General features: G+C 44.1%; 1 protein-coding gene across 2 annotated transcripts in view; it reads right to left on the bottom strand.

The window, feature by feature from the left end:
* The window catches only part of LOC135222705 (trafficking protein particle complex subunit 11-like), a 196,784-nt gene that overhangs the window by 59,827 nt on the left and 121,058 nt on the right, over positions 1–15,899 (bottom strand). For both annotated transcript variants that reach the window (XM_064260891.1, XM_064260892.1), the window contains exon 10: positions 2,309–2,481. In XM_064260891.1, coding sequence (XP_064116961.1) covers positions 2,309–2,481 — 173 coding nt within the window. The remainder of the gene's footprint in view (positions 1–2,308; positions 2,482–15,899) is intronic.

The following is a 15,899-nucleotide window of genomic DNA, read 5'->3' as shown; positions in this document are numbered from 1 at the left end:
AAGTATCCATGGCTACTCATGAAGATGGGAGATGAATGTGCTGATCATTTGGGTGGATGGGGGGTTAGCCAGGGGGAGTGGGCAGTCACTCGCCATGGACGGTTGGTTGGCACTTGCGGTGGAAATGACCCTGGTTGGGGTGTCAGTAAGTTCCCCTGGGGGTGGTTGGTTCCAGATTAGGTTATATCTTGAAACTAATATATTAGGACCAAAATTTTTGCCTTTAAGAACGTCGAGGTGTTGAAATGGGCAGGTAATCCTGTAAACCACTGTGTTTACTTTTGCATGGGAGTTTGACTTGCCTCATCAAATCCATTTTAAATGTAAATTTTAAAATCTGCATAGAAAGATCCATCAATAGAAAAATAGCTGATAAATCTTTCTTAATGGCTTATTCATTGTATATTATTGTAGCAGAGCTGTTCCACTTTTGTATTATCAATATCAACATGAAATACATTTAAAATATATAAGATTGTTATAATAAAAAATAATTACTTAAAGCTAGTGTTCCATGACATACAAACCTAAATTTTACATCATACAGTATTTAATTTTGCAAAAATTGTACAGTCCAAACTGATAACAAACTCTATAATACAAAATGGGTAAAACTACATCAAATTTAAAACAAAGTTTTTGCAAAATGAAAAACAGTAGTGATTTTTTATCTCCAAAATGTATGAGTAGTAATAGGCGAAGGAGGACTTGGGTTGTGAAGGAGATAGAAACATTACAGTACTACTAAATGAGTATCACAATTGTGACCAGAGTAGAAGATTATGGTACATGTATGGCTTGAATTATCATAAGGATCACTGAGAGATAAGGATCACTGAGAGATGAACTCTTACAGCAAACGTATATGAGATTTTAAACGTGTTACTACAAAATACTGCGATTCATTGTCAGAGTACTTTACAGTGTGCCATATGAGGTACAATGTAGACCTTGCTAATATCCTTAGCAGTATCCCTTCTATCACAACTTCATTTCTTTTCCTTTTTTCTTTCTGCTTCCTTCCTATTTAGCTTCACTGCACTTAGGTGTGTACTGTAATTTTTGTGCTAGATTTTATGTTTTTCTTGTCTTCCAGCCATTAACAATTTGGTTTGTTCTTTCCAGGTAGAATGTTTTCATAGTTTTTGCATTTACGTTATTTTGTCGGTACTGCAATGGTGTATTAATTATGAATTTTGCCATCCATAATGCCTACTTATCTAAGTTATCTGTATTCTATGTTTTGTAAGACTCAAAATTCCATTAAGAAAACTTTGTACATTTTTTGATGTTTTACTAATCAAAACAGCATCACCTTCATATTCTACACCTGTCAAGTATCTATTATCCCAAAAATCTAAGCCTCTTTCATCTCTGATAATTTTTTCATTAAAATATCTATGAAAAGGACAAACAGCAAGGGTGAAATAAATTCCTTACTAGCACCCTGTTATTTACTCCAAATTCATCTGATCAACATTACCTTACCACCTAATTTTGTACATGGGTAATATCGATTAGCTTTCACATTTGATAGGAAAGCCATTGCCGCAAGGCCTTCCATAATATTGGACTGTGGACACTCAAATGCTTCCTTGTAATCAACCCATTGGAGAGGAAATTTTAAATTCCTTACACTGCTGCACAATGTCTTAACACACATATCTGATCTGTGCAACTCCTGCCTGTTCTAAAACTATTTTAATCTTCTCTTGACTAGATTTCTCATTTGCACAACAATTATTAACTCTCTGAGGTTCTGATGACAATCTTGAAAATGGCCAACCCCTGAAAATCTCAAGACTGCAATTTTCATTCTGACTTTAATTTCTTCAATTTTTTACATATTGCAGCAATGCAAAAGTATTCAGTTTCAAAATAACAATAAGTATTAAACCATGGAAAATATGCTACGACCATAGGCAGTCACTGTGATTTGCCACATAAGAGTTTTGTGACCACCATGGGAATCTCAGAGGATTCACTAAAACTTACCAGTTCACTTTAAATATCTTGCAAGCCTCAAGCTATAAAACTCTTCAAGACTATAGAAGAATATTATCTAAATGCTCCGTGGGCTTGCAAATACTGTCAACTAGTAATCACCCACTCAAATATGAAGAGAATTTTCATGAATAATTTCAGCCTTTTCTTACTGCCTGCTTTATCCCTACCATGTATTCTAGGATTGACTATCTTGATTCAGGATAATTAATTTCTAGAGTGAATTTAGTCTTACATAAAAAATGATCTTACTGTGAATTTATGACACCAACAACAAATATATTAACAATAGTCCAGTACTTACGTCAAAGCCTTGGATGGGTCATTAGCTTGATGATATTCTTCAGCCATCTGAACCATAAGATGCCTTTTGATGCAAGGGCAACGGTACTTCTTAAATTGACTAATTGCAGATGAAAATAATGGAATTATTGTATTTGAATGATTCACCTCCTTGACTTCGTGGTACTGCACTTCCTGGGTTTAAAATAGAAGGTTAAAATAAAGCAAACATAAAAAAAAGAACCTATATCAATCAAGTCTAAGAAAAAAATAAAGGGTATAATGGTTTAAAAATTGTGCCCTTATATGTACAGTAGGGCCTCGATAATCATGGGGGATAGGGCCCAGAAACCCGTGATAAGTAAATACCCGTGTTATCCTGGTAACCCCCCCTAAAAATTGCTTTAAACTGCCTACTTTAATAATTCACCCACCCAAGACCACTATTTCAATGTTTATAACTGCCTACTTTAGTTCAAGCACCAAATATGTCTTCAACTATCACCTTAAACTAAATTCAAGACAGTTTCAAAGTTATTCTTTCCTATCTTCAATTTCCCCTTCATCAGATCAGCAAACAAAAGTATGTTACCTAACAATTCCTTTCTATTTTCATGATTTGGCTGCTGCACCAAACTAAAAGTACATAGTATATCTATTTTGTGAATGAACATATTTATGATAAAAAAAAAACATGATTTACTGTAAAGATTACAGCACCCAACTATAATATTAATGTATAAACAGCAAAATACAGCAATAAAAATCTAGTTTTTCTTTTGTTTACGTTTAGAATTAGCTGATGGACGTTTATTACCGAAAGAATAATTTTGGAAACGAATTTATTAATGGAATTATTATTATTTCTGGGCTCAGCTCGTGTCGCATGCGCGAAAAAATATCCTTTAAAATCTATTTTTATTTCTATGGGTAAATGTACTAACACATACCAGAGATAAATAAATAGAAAGAAAAAGGTCAGTGTAACTGACTCGCTCACACCCTCCAGGAGGGTGTCGGTATGAACACTGGCGAGTGAGACACTACCACGAGCCAAATGCCAATAGAAATCTCACTACAAAAACCCTCCAAGAGGGGAGCCTTGTCCTTCACAGAGTGAGCAGCTCGTACTACTACTACTCCTCCCATGCTGCCGACTGCTGCGCCTCTGGTGGCCATCCTTTTCAGTTAGCGCACACGAGTCACACGTTATTCTCTCTGTGTTTTTTTTTGTGCCCTTTCTTCGGATTTTCTATAATGGAGCGTGCAGCTATCGCAGCAGCTAAAGTTAAGTACTCAGTATTTACGGTTAGTTGGTTTTTTTCCGGCCCTGAGACAGTATTTGCCGTTTTTTTGGTTTTATAATACGTTCTCGGGGTCGGAAGCATGGCAGCATGGTTTCTGCCGCGTGATGGGTTCGTTCTTGGTCTCCCATACCTAGAACATCCCTTATTTATGTACGCTCTATTTATTATCCGCTTTACTTAGGTTAAGGTCTACTCAGGTTTGTCATGCATGCATGTATTTCACCTTATGTAGGCTTTTTCTATCCAGCCCTAGTCCAGGTTCTTAGTATCGGCCTCCGACTAGCTTTGAGTGGTAGACTTGCCTTCGGGTTAGTCGTACACTCCTGGATTTTTTTCTCCTGCTATATTGCTTTTCTTCTTTCATTTTTTTTTATTTTATTTTTTTATTCTATGTATTTTGTTATTGTTAGGTTAGTTAGGCATCTGGCTTAGCCTAGGTCCTGGCTCATAGAGCCTATACTACCGCTGATCAGTTCGGTTGCTTCCCTATAGCATCTCTCTGATCAGTTGGTTTCAGCCCTGTGCCTATTTGCTACCGCTTTTCAGTTCAAGTTGCTTCCCGATAGCTTCTCTCTGATCAGTTTGGTTGGCCTAGGTTTGGTTATCGTATTTCAGTTTTCCCGCCTCGTGGTCACTTCGTGATCACGGGACAGCCAAGAACGCCTGCCCAGTCACCCTTCCCCCCCCTCCCAGCTCTTCCATAGAGTCGGGCGGGGTGGGTCGGTCTGCCCATGCTCGCTCCGCATACCCGAGCCTGCCATCCCTCTCTCCCCCTCAGGCGGAGGGGCTAGGGAGTCGGGACAGACCCAGACTGGTCTCGACCTCTCCGGCTTCTCGTCCGGCCGGGTGGTACGTGTGGGGGCCCTGGCCTTCCCCCCCCTCTGTTGCTACCTTGTCGCTCCGGGCTAGCTCGAGCATGTATGTCTTCTCGCCCTTTCCCTCCTACTAGAGCTCCTCCCTGATCGAGTCCCTGGTATCCAGCGGAAGGGGTTAGTCCACCCAGCAGAGTGGACCGGAACATACAGTAGGTCACTGCTAACCTTACCGTATTGCTGAGTTTACTACACTCCGCTTCACACTGGACCTAGTCCGTTCGTTTGTGTTTAGGTTTAAGTTATCTATAAGTTTATCTAAGTACCTTAAACCATCCCCCCCTCCCTTACATATCTTACGGATCTCTCGGGATTATAGCCTATTCAGGCGATGCAGGGAGGGTTATGCCCAAATTTTTTCCGAGCTCCAGCATGCAACGGAGTTCTTTTTGTCCTTTAGTCTGTAAGTGATGCTTTTTAAGATACTCATGTGTCTTCCCACTTACAGGCCACCAACTGTGAGCATCCGGGATGTTCCGCTACACTTCAGGACCCATGTGGACACGAAGTTTGCCGGTCCATGCTCCATGCGCGACTCCGCACGGGGACATCCAGGTCTGGTACCATGAGAACGTGTACCATATGTTACGATCTGGAGCCAGCTTTGGAAGGGGTAAGTATTCCATCTCCAGTAGCTGCTCCGCTTCTATTTTAGTGCTTAAGTTTTCATCATTTACTTTAACTTAAGGCATCTAGTTTAAGTTATACTTTAAGTTTTAGTTTTAAGTGATTCTTAAATCTAACTACGCCCTCTCTTACAGGCTCCGGCAGTAAGGGATACCGCACTGGCTACCCTGCGGGCCTGGGGTCGGCGGTTTGGCAAGAACGCCGCCAAGGGTCAGCCCTACATCCTGGAGAAGCGGTAGTTTTTCATTATTAATCTTCCCCGGAGGCAAGGCGACAGGTACGTCGACCCAGTAGAGGCGGACCCGACTATCGCCTTCATCCAACAACAGCTGGCTGCCTCCTTAACTGAACAAGACCAGGATATCTCCACGGACGTCGCAACCCTGGATATTAATGTTGAACCCGATGGTAGGTATATAGACGACCTGTTGGTCGAGGTAGGTAAGGTGGACACCCTCCCGGGTCGCCCTTGGGCGTGACTGTTTCTTCTACCCCTGCAACCTCTCCATCCTTCCAAGCTTTACGGGTGACGAAATTATATACTCCTCCTGAGGCTTCGGTTAGACCTAAGGTCAAGGCTAAAGTGATGACCTTGACTAAGACGTCATCGTCGTCTAAGAAGACGTCCTCGTCTTCTTCCTCACGTAAGTCTCCGGCTGGCAATCCCGGCCCAGACAGGTCTAAAGCTTCTAGCTCCGGCTCTAAGTCCTCAAAAAGTAAATCCTCCAGGGAGAGATCTCGCACTCCGGCAGAGTCACCAGTTCCGCTACCATTGGTTCCGATTCGAGCCTCCCCTCCACCTCCGCAGCAGCTCCGGCTTTGGACTCCAATGCTGGCCTGTTGCAACAGGTGGGGCGACCTGGTGGGTCCCTAAAGAGTAGTATGAACAAATGATCTCTCGTCTGTCGGATAGGATTACTTCCCAAGATACCATTATAGCCGGGCTAAGAGAAGCCCCTCTAGCCTCTCCCTCACTTTCCAACACAAGTGGAACTCAGCTTCCTCCGTATGACTCGCTTCCTGCTTTCTCTATGAACAACCCATGGAGAGTACGTCATACGGCCCCCCTTCCAGGACGGTCTCATCTCTATACCGAGTTTGGGACTCGAAGAATAGAGGACTTCGAGTTCTACCCGGAAGGCCTCCAGCCTCCTTTCATAGGCTACTCAAGGCTCACGCCTTCGGCTATGGTTCTGGGACGATAGGGTACCAAAGGAGACAGTCCTCTATTCACGAGACCAAGCTCAGAGAGAATGGCTCAGGTGTTTAGAGGACATGGATTGTTCTAATACCAAGATACAACCATTTAAAAGTCCCTTTACCATTTTCACAATGGATGAGAGTACCCCGCTCCCGTTCCTAACCAAGATAGCGAGGTCAACCATCTCAGCGGCCCACCAGAAGGGGGAACCCATGCCTCAGTTGAAAGAAGCAGATCCCACATCTCCGTTACTCCTTCAGTTGGAGAATTTGTGGGAAGACTTGCCGAATACATTCTCAGCTGGCAAACTCAAACGGACTGTGCTATGGAGCAGTTTGGTGAAGAGCTACCCAGGCTCCCAGATAGTCTTATTCAGGCTGAATTTAACGCAAAGCACGACTAGCCAGATCAATCAACTCTATGGCTATGTCTGAGGTAGCAACCATGGCCTATGGATCAGAACCAATTTTTAAGCTTATGACCAAAGCCCTGACTCAAACGGTACAGTCAGATATGTTCGAGTTTGCCACTGCTAGAACGAATTGTAGGAAGCATGTCCTACAAGAGGCAACCATTCGACATGAGCCGAATAGGTTACTCTCCTCTAACATCTGGGGCGCAGATCTCTTCCAGAGGCTATGGTTAAGGAAGTCCAGGCAGAGGCTACGAGGTTGAACCAGAGCCTTAAGGACCGTTGGGGCCTTACGGCTAGGAGGAGGCAAGACCTGACACCTAAAGGTAAGGGACAGAGGAAACCCAGACGTTTCCAACCTTACCAGAAGAAGCAACCACGCTTTCCTCAACAAGTTCCAGCAGTGCCGTTAGTGCAGACAGCCCACCTTCCACTTCTAAAGGTCAATCACAGCCATTTATGTGATATCCCCTCAGCCTCACCTCTACCTCCTACGCCCTCTCTCCAGCTTACAATCAAGCCTTCGAGAGTCAAGCTTCTCAGAAGTATGACGCTCGGGTAAGGGAGGCAGAGGTAAGCGGTCCTTTCGTGGGAGAGGATCGGGAGGCCCCCTTTAATAGGGAAAGCACTTCAGAGGAGGCCGAGGCGGTTACCAGAACCAATGAAGAACTTCAGGTAGGAGGGAGGCTGTTTCACTTTCGCCACCGGTGGAGCTTCAGCCAGTGGGCTCAGAGCATAGTGTCAAAAGGGCTGGGTTGGAGCTGGTTGACGAACCCACCTCCAGCCAGACCTTTCCGTCAACTTCCTTCCAAAGAATTGACAGAGTATGCAGGGAGGGGTACCTCAGAAAGGAGCTATAGCGAGAGTCAAGAGATTAAAATTTCAAGGTCGTGTTCAGCGTGCCAAAGAAAGGCTCACAAAAAAGAAGGGTAATCTTAGACTTGTCCGCTTAAACTTAGCCATCCGCTGCGACAAGTTCAGATGCTCACGATCTCACAGGTGCGGACCTTACTTCCCCGTGGGGCCGTCACCACCTCTATCGATCTTACAGACGCCTACTATCATATCCCTATTGCAAGACACTTCCGTCCGTATCTGGGATTCAAGATAGGAGACCAGACATTCTCCTTCAAGGTAGTTCCATTCGGACTCAACGTGGCACCCAGAGTGTTCACGAAGCTAGCGGAAGTGGTAGTGCAACAAACTCAGATCGCAGGGGATTATGGTAGTAGCGTATCTCGACGATTGGTTGATCTGGGCCCAACAGCGAGGAATGCAACAAGGCTACACTGAAAGTGATCCAGTTCCTAGAATATCTAGGATTCAAGATAAACAGGTCCAAGTCAAGACTCACTCCAGAGTCAGACTTTCAGTGGCTAGGCATTCAATGGAATCTATCCTCCCACACTCTGTCGATTCCATCTACAAAAGGAAGGAAATAGCGAAGTCAGTCAAGCAATTTCTAAGTCACAAACTAGCATCAAGGAGAGCTCAGGAAAGGATCCTCGGCTCTCTCCAGTTTGCATCAGTAACGAACGTCTTAATGAAATCCAAACTGAAAGACCTAACCAGGATCTGGCGCTCGCGAGCAAATGTCAGGTCCAGGGACAAGCTATCCTCAGTGCCTCCTGATTCTAAAGAATCGACTTCGGCCGTGGGCGAAGTCAAGAATTATCAGTGTCAGTACCCCTTCAGTTCCCTCCACCAGGGATCACCATCCACACAGACGCGTCCTTAAGCGGCCTGGTGAGGTTATTCCCAGGTCAAAAAGGTTCAAGGGATTTGGTCACCTCAGTTCCGTCAGTTCCATATAAACGTACTGGAGGCAATGGCAGTGTTCTTGACTCTAAAAAGGTTACGCCCACCAAAGTACTCCCACATAAAGCTAGTCCTGGACAGCGCAGTGGTAGTACATTGTATAAACAGAGGAGGCTCCAAGTCACGTCATCTAAATCACGTCATGATAGCCATCTTCTCCCTGGCAGACAAGTTCAGTTGGCATCTTTCCTCCACTCACATAGCTGGAGTGAGAAACGTCATAGCAGACGCCCTATCCCGATCAAGTACCCCTAGAGTCGGAATGGTCACTAGACAACAGTTCGTTCCAATGGATCCTTCAAAGAGTCCCAGGGCTACAGGTGGATCTCTTCGCATCCCAGGCGAACCCACAAACTACCGTGTTATGTAGCCCCCAACCTGGACCCTCTGGCCTATGCCACGGACGCCCTGGCTCTGGACTGGAACAACTGGGAGAAGATTTATGTCTTCCCTCCAGTGAATCTCCTCATGAAAGTATTGAACAAACTCAGGACATTCAAGGGTCAAGTGGCTCTAGTAGCCCCAGACTGGCCGAAGAGCAATTGGTATCCTCTAATTTTGGAGCTGGGCCTTCGTCCTCTTCGGATCCCCAGTCCAAGCTCTCCCAGTCAGTACAAACGAAGAGGTGTGGTTCGCTTCCTCAGGGATTCTCAAAACCCTAACTTTATGGATTTCATGAAGTTTGCGGCAAAAAAAAGAGATGCGAATATGACCCTCAGAATATTCTCTTCTTGGAATCCGATAAAAGGGATTCAACTTTGAGACAGTATGATGCTGCTGTCAAAAAGTTAGCAACTTCCTGAGAGAGTCAGATATCAGAATCATGACAGTTAATTCAGCTATATCCTTTTCAGATCCTTATTTGAAAAAGGTTTAGCAGCTAGCACGATTACGACAAACAAGTCAGCCTTGAAAAAGATATTTCAATTTGGATTTAACATAGACTTGACGGATTCCTACTTCTCGTCTTATTCCTAAGGCATGTGCTAGACTTAGGCCTTCTGTGAGGCCTACGTCAGTTTCATGGTTCTTAAACGATGTTCTAAAACTGGCTTCCGAAACCGATAATGACACATGCTCGTTTATGATGCTCCTAAGAAAAACCCTATTTTTATTAAGCCTAGCTTCAGGAGCAAGAATTTCAGAACTGTCGGCTTTATCCAGAGATCCGGATCATATTCAATTCCTTCCCACAGGGGAAGTCCTACTTCTCCGGAACGTAGCTTTTTGGCAAAGAATGAAGATCCTTTGATGAGGTGGAACCTTGGAAGGTACTACCTCTTCACAAGATGTATCCTTGTCCAGTTTTCAACCTTACGAGCCTTTCTATCCAGGACCTCCATCATCCTCATCGGGGCCCTCTTTAAGAGGGAAAAAGGTGGAACTTTATCCATTAAAGGCATCAGGCAACAAATCCTGTACTTTATTAAACAAGCCAATCCTGACTCTTTCCCGAAAGCACATGATGTCATGGGCAGTAGCCACCTCAATTATTACTTCCAACATATGAACTTCGATGATTTTTTAGAAAAAGTATACCGGATGGAAATCGCCGACAGTGTTCAACGTCACTACCTTAAGTCCTTGGAAGCTCTGAAATTCCCAGCAGTAGCAGCGGGTAACATAGTTTCCCCTGACTCTAGCTAAATTGTAGTAGAAGATTCAGTCCTCCTTTCTACCTGCCTCACCCAACAGTTCGTCTATTCCTACCTTGTTCATTGGCATTCACCTTGTGTCTTAGCTGCTTTTATGATAGTGTAGTGCCCCTTATTGTCTGGCTAGGGCACTCACAGATGATTACAAACATTGATCTCATAGATGTTAACCCCTTATTTTATGCTAGGGGATACATCATATTACAATGGTACGGGTTTTTGTATATTAAGTCATATACATTCCTTATATATTTTTATTGTTGGTTATTTGGTTTACCTGTTTATATTAATTGGCTATTATTCTTTGATACATGCTGTTACACAGATTTCATTGAAGACATGTAATCCTTGTACCTGTATATATGTAAATTACCTTATGTTTTATCAAAACATGATTAGTTTTAAGGGTAATTTAAGCATAATTTTAATTTTATTTCACTGTGTATATGTATCTTTTTTAGCAATTATATTCCCGTTTATATATATTTTATCTTTTATTTGAGACCTATTTTTGTTAATTAATTTATTACTTTGTTTACTTTTATTTACAATCTTGTGCTGTTTCTCTGGTACGATTTCGCGCAGCGACACGAGCTGAGCCCAGAAAAAGGGATTTTGACGTAAGGAAAAATCTATTTCTGGGCGATTGGCTCGTGTCGCCAGCGAAATCCCACCCTACCCATCCCTTCGCTCAAGATTGTCTGCTAACTTCAGGATGGCCACCAGAGGCGCAGCAGTCGGCCAGCATGGGATGGAGTAGTAGTAGTACGAGCTGCTCACTCTGTGGGACGGCTCCCCTCTTGGAGGGTTTTGTAGTGGGAGATTTCTATTGGCATTTGGCTCGTGGTAAGTGGTCTCACTCGCCTAGTGTTCATACCGACACCCTCCTGGAGGGTGAGCGAGTCAGTTACACTGACCTTTTTCTTTATTTTATTTATTCTCTGGTATGTGTTAGTACATTTACCCTATAAATAATAGTTAAAGGATATTTCGCTGGCGACACGAGCCAATCGCCCAGAAATAGATTTTTTTCCTTACGTCAAAAATCCCTTTTTTTTTGTTTAACTTTGTACATAATAGTTATGATATTATGATACAGTAATTCATATTTCATTTGAGAGAGAGAGAGAGAGAGAGAGAGAGAGAGAGAGAGAGAGAGAGAGAGAGCAGCTTGGGATGAGAGTAACTGTTGAATAGCTTGAGAGAGCAGCTTAGGACGAGCGTACTTTACTAGCTTAGCTCGAGAATAACACGATGAAAATGATATTGTTATTGTACAATAAAGTTTCATACATACTTACCTCCTGGCAAGATATATACTTAGCTATGGACGACGGAGCCTATAGCTAAGTATATATCTGACAGGGAAGTTGAATGTATGAAATTTGTATTTTAAATATTTTTTTTATGGTGATAAGAAATGAAACATGGATAGTGATTAAGATATTCTCTTGTATACTGTTATAATGTGATAATCATTGAGTCAACTATAAAAGTTGTATTGAAGCAGTTTCGTAAATCACAGAAAGAATAAAAGACCATTTTGTTCTTTTATTACAATAATAATAGATCAGTACGTATTATAGTTTTTTCTGTAAGAGAGAGAGAGAGAGAGAGAGAGAGAGAGAGAGAGAGAGAGAGAGAGAGAGAGAGAGAGAGCGAGAGAGAGAGAGAGAGATTTTGACCTTTTGCTATTTCATTCATAGTATTTGAAAATTTGTAAATGAGTGTATCCTAAAAATGCATTTAGTCATGAAAAGAAGAAGAAAACATGATATTGTTAAACTACAATAAAGTTTTGTACATACTTACCTGGCAGATATATACTTAGCTTTAGTCTCGACGTTCCGACAGAATTTCAAATCTCGCGGCACACGCGACAGGTAGGTCAGGTGTCTACCTTACCCGCCGCTGGGTGGCAGGCGTATGAACCAATCTATCTCTCCAGCCAGATTTTTTTTCTTTCTTTCACCTGTCTCCTGAGGGGAGGCTGGGGTGGGCCATTAGACGTATATATCTGCCAGGTAAGTAGTATGTACAAAACTTTTTATTGTAGTTTAACAATATCATTTTTTTGTACATGAACTTCCCTGCCAGATATATACTTAGCTGATTGGCACCCTTGGTGGAGGGTAAGAGACAGCTAAAGTAATAAGGAGAGATAAGAAACAACTGATGTTGTAGGATATAAATAACCTTGGTTCTTACCTGTTCAGGCAGAAGACTTCATTGATATTATCTCTGAGTCTGCGTTGCCTGGAGAGCTACAGCTAGGACGTGACCTGATGCTGAAAGACTCTCGGATCTACCACTGGGATATGTGATCCCTTTGTGGTAGAATCCAAGTCGGATCCTGTTAAAGGGAGTTCGTCCCTATCTTACAGGTCCTAACCCACTACTACTGCAAGGAGCCCACACTCATCAGACCACCCTAACAAACTACTAAAGATTAGTATTACGACCTAAAGAGATGCCTTCATGCAATCCTCTTTAAGGCAACCAACAACAACAAATACAAGGGGGAAAGTTTATACTACTAAACAGGATGAGTTCCAGCTCCCTGCCCCAGCACTGATCCGCAGATACGTACGGGCCCCAAGGCGAGCATTTTTCGCAACGGTAAGTGATTCTCACATCACGTAAGTAGTGGTTCGCGAACACTGACTGACATCTCCAGAATGTTGTCTCCATCAGATTTTCGCACGGACATATTCTTGTTGAAAGCAAGAGAAGTTGCTATGGCTCTTACTTCCGTGTGCTGTCACTTTAAGAAGCCTAAGATGTTCTTCTCTGCAGGATCCGTGTGCTTCTTTGATGAGGCTTCTCAAGAAGAAGGACAATGCGTTCTTCGACAAATGGACGAGTAGGCTCTTTTACTGAACACCACAAGGACCTCTCGGTTGTCTTCAGTTGCTCTTTTCTTCTAAGGTAGTATTTCACCATTCTCACTGGGCAAAGAGTTCTCTCGGTTCTTCTCCTACCAAAGAAGATAACCCACGAATCTCGAAGTTCTTGGGCCATGGACTTGATGGGGTTCTCATTCTTTTGCAAGAAAACCAGGAAGGAAAGAGCAAATGAGAGAGTCCTCCTTAAAACCCACATTACCATCAATCGCCTGAAGCTCACTCACTCTTCTGGCGGAAGCTAGAGCCATCAAAAAACAGAGTCTTCCTGGTAAGGTCTCTGAATGAGGCTGAATTAGGGGGTTCAAACCTAGAGGACCCAAGGAATTGAAGGACTACATCCAAATTCCAGCTAGGTGTCTTAGGAGACTGCATTTTCGTTGTATCAAAAGACCTAATAAGGTCCTGTAGGTCCTTATCTTCCGATAAGTTGAGGCCCCTGTGCCTGAAGACATTCGCCAACATACTACGATAGCCTTTAATCGTCGAAACGACTAAGCCACATTCTTGTCTTAAGAATAAAAAGAAGTCTGCAATTTGATTCACAGAGGTACTGGAAGAGGAAACGTTATTCCTCTTGCACCATCTTCTGAAGACATCCCACTTCGATTGGTACACTCGTAAGGTGGAAGACCTCCCTCGCTCTAGCGATTGCCTTAGCAGCTGCTGACGAAAAGCCTTTCGCTCTGACCAGTTTCTGGACAGTCTGAAGCCAGTCAGACTGAGAGCGGGAGGTTTTGTCGGTACCGGCCTGTCGAAGTGGGGCTGTCTGAGTAGATCGCTCCTTAGAGGTAGCGATCTTGGAAAATCCACTAGCCATTCCAGCACCTCTGTGAACCAATCTGTGCTGGCCAAAAGGGAGCTATCAAAGTATCTCGCGGAATCTGACTCTGCGAACTTTTTTAAAGTCAAACCAGCAATCTTGAAGGGGGGAAACGCGTATACTCGAGTCCTTTCCAATCGAGTAGGAGAGCGTCTATCCCTATTGCTCCCTGGATCCGAGATGGGCGAGCAATACAGATCCAGTCTTTTGTTCTTTGAAGTTGCAAACAGGTCTAAGAGAGGCCTGCCCCACAACTTCCAAAGGCTCTGGCAAACATCTGTGGGAAGGACCTGATCTTTCCTGCTGAGGAGATCTGCCCTTACATTCCTTTCTCCCTGTACGAATCTGGTGAGAAGTTTTATCCCCCTTTCTTCTGTCCACAGAAGAAGATCTCTTGCTGTTTCGTACAGAGAGAAGGAATGCGTCCCCCCCTGTTTCCTGTGATGTATGCCAGAGCCGTGTGTCCGAGTTTATTTGCACCACTGCTCCTGTCACATCTGACTCGAACTCCTTCAGAGCAGCCACACGGCTATTATTTCGTTCCTTGTTGATGTGCCAGGTAAGACTGGGCCCCCACCCAGGTTCCTGACACCTCCTTGGTTCCCAGAGTCGCCCCCAACATGTTTCCTGACGCATCGGAGAACAACACCAGGCTGGGGTTCTGGGATTTGAAGCGGCAGTCCCTGCGAGAACTTGTCGGGATCCGCCCACCATGCTAACTCCTTCTTGATTTGAAGAGAAATTGACAGGGAGAACTTCAAATCCTGAGAAGGACGACTCCAATCCGATGAAGAAAGAATTGGAGCGGTCTCAGGTGCAACCTTCCTAGGGAAAACAAATTGCTCCAGTGAGGAGAGCGTCCCCAGCAGACTCATCCACTCCCTCACTGTGCATACTTCTTTCCCTAACAGAAGGTTGTTACTTTTTCGAGTCCCCGGGGGCTATCCTCTCCTGTGACGGAAAAGCCCGAAAACTCAGAGAGTTCATCTGGATCCCCAGATAAACGCACTTCTTGAGCGGGAATCAGACTTGACTTCTGCAGATTGACCAGAAGTCCTAAGGAATAAGTCAAATCCAGGGTTTTCTTCAAGTCCTTCAGACAACGATCTCTGGAATTGGCCCTTATAAGCCAATCGTCGAGATAGAGGCGAAATCCTCACCCCTTCTAGGTGAAGCCATTGTGCCACATTCCTCATGATGGCCGTAAAGACTTGGGGGGCCGTGGAGAGCCCAAAACACAGGGCCCTGAATTGGAAGATTCTTCCCCCCATCATGAATCTTAGAAACTTCCTCGAGGAAGGATGGATTGGTACGTGGACAGTAAGCGTCCTGTAAGTCCAAGGACACCATCCAGTCCCCTGGACGGAGTGCTGCTAACACCGAGGCAGTGGTCTCCATCGTGAACTTCTTCTTTTCGACGAAGAAGTTCAGGGCGCTTACATCCAACACCGGTCTCCATCCCCCTGAGGATTTCGGAACTAGGAACAGGCGGTTGTAAAAGCCTGCCGAAAGATGATCTGCCACTAGTTCGATCGCCTCCTTTTCCAGCATCTGATCTACCGCTAGTCGGATGGGCTTGATTCATGATGGGGTCCCTGTATCTGGCCGTCAACTCCCTCGGGGTATTCGTCAAGGAGGCCCTCGAAGAGAACGGGATTAGATAGCCCTTCCTCAAAAATTGACAGGGTCCAGGCATCTGCGTCTGGGTGGGCCAGACTTCTGCAAACTGTAAAAGCCTGGCGCCTACAGTTGTCTGAAGGACTTGAGTCCTTACTTGGGGAGGTTTGATTGACTTCGTAAAAGTCCTCCCTCTTCTATTTGGTTTCCGACCTCTGAACGAAGAGGATCTAGAGGTAGAAGCCCTCGAAAGGGTTCCTGAGAGGTCGGCTTAGCTTTCTTCGTCTTAGTCTGGAAGGTAGGGCGCGGCTTCCTTGCAGACTGCGCTAGAAGGTCCTGCGTAGCTTTGGCAGAGAGAGCCTTCGAAATGTCTTGAAC

Source organism: Macrobrachium nipponense, chromosome 8, assembly GCF_015104395.2.
Source record: "Macrobrachium nipponense isolate FS-2020 chromosome 8, ASM1510439v2, whole genome shotgun sequence".
Classification (NCBI taxonomy): Eukaryota; Metazoa; Arthropoda; class Malacostraca; order Decapoda; family Palaemonidae; genus Macrobrachium; species Macrobrachium nipponense.
The sequence above is the reverse complement of the archived record's forward strand: the minus strand, read 5'-3'. Positions and strand labels throughout refer to the sequence as shown.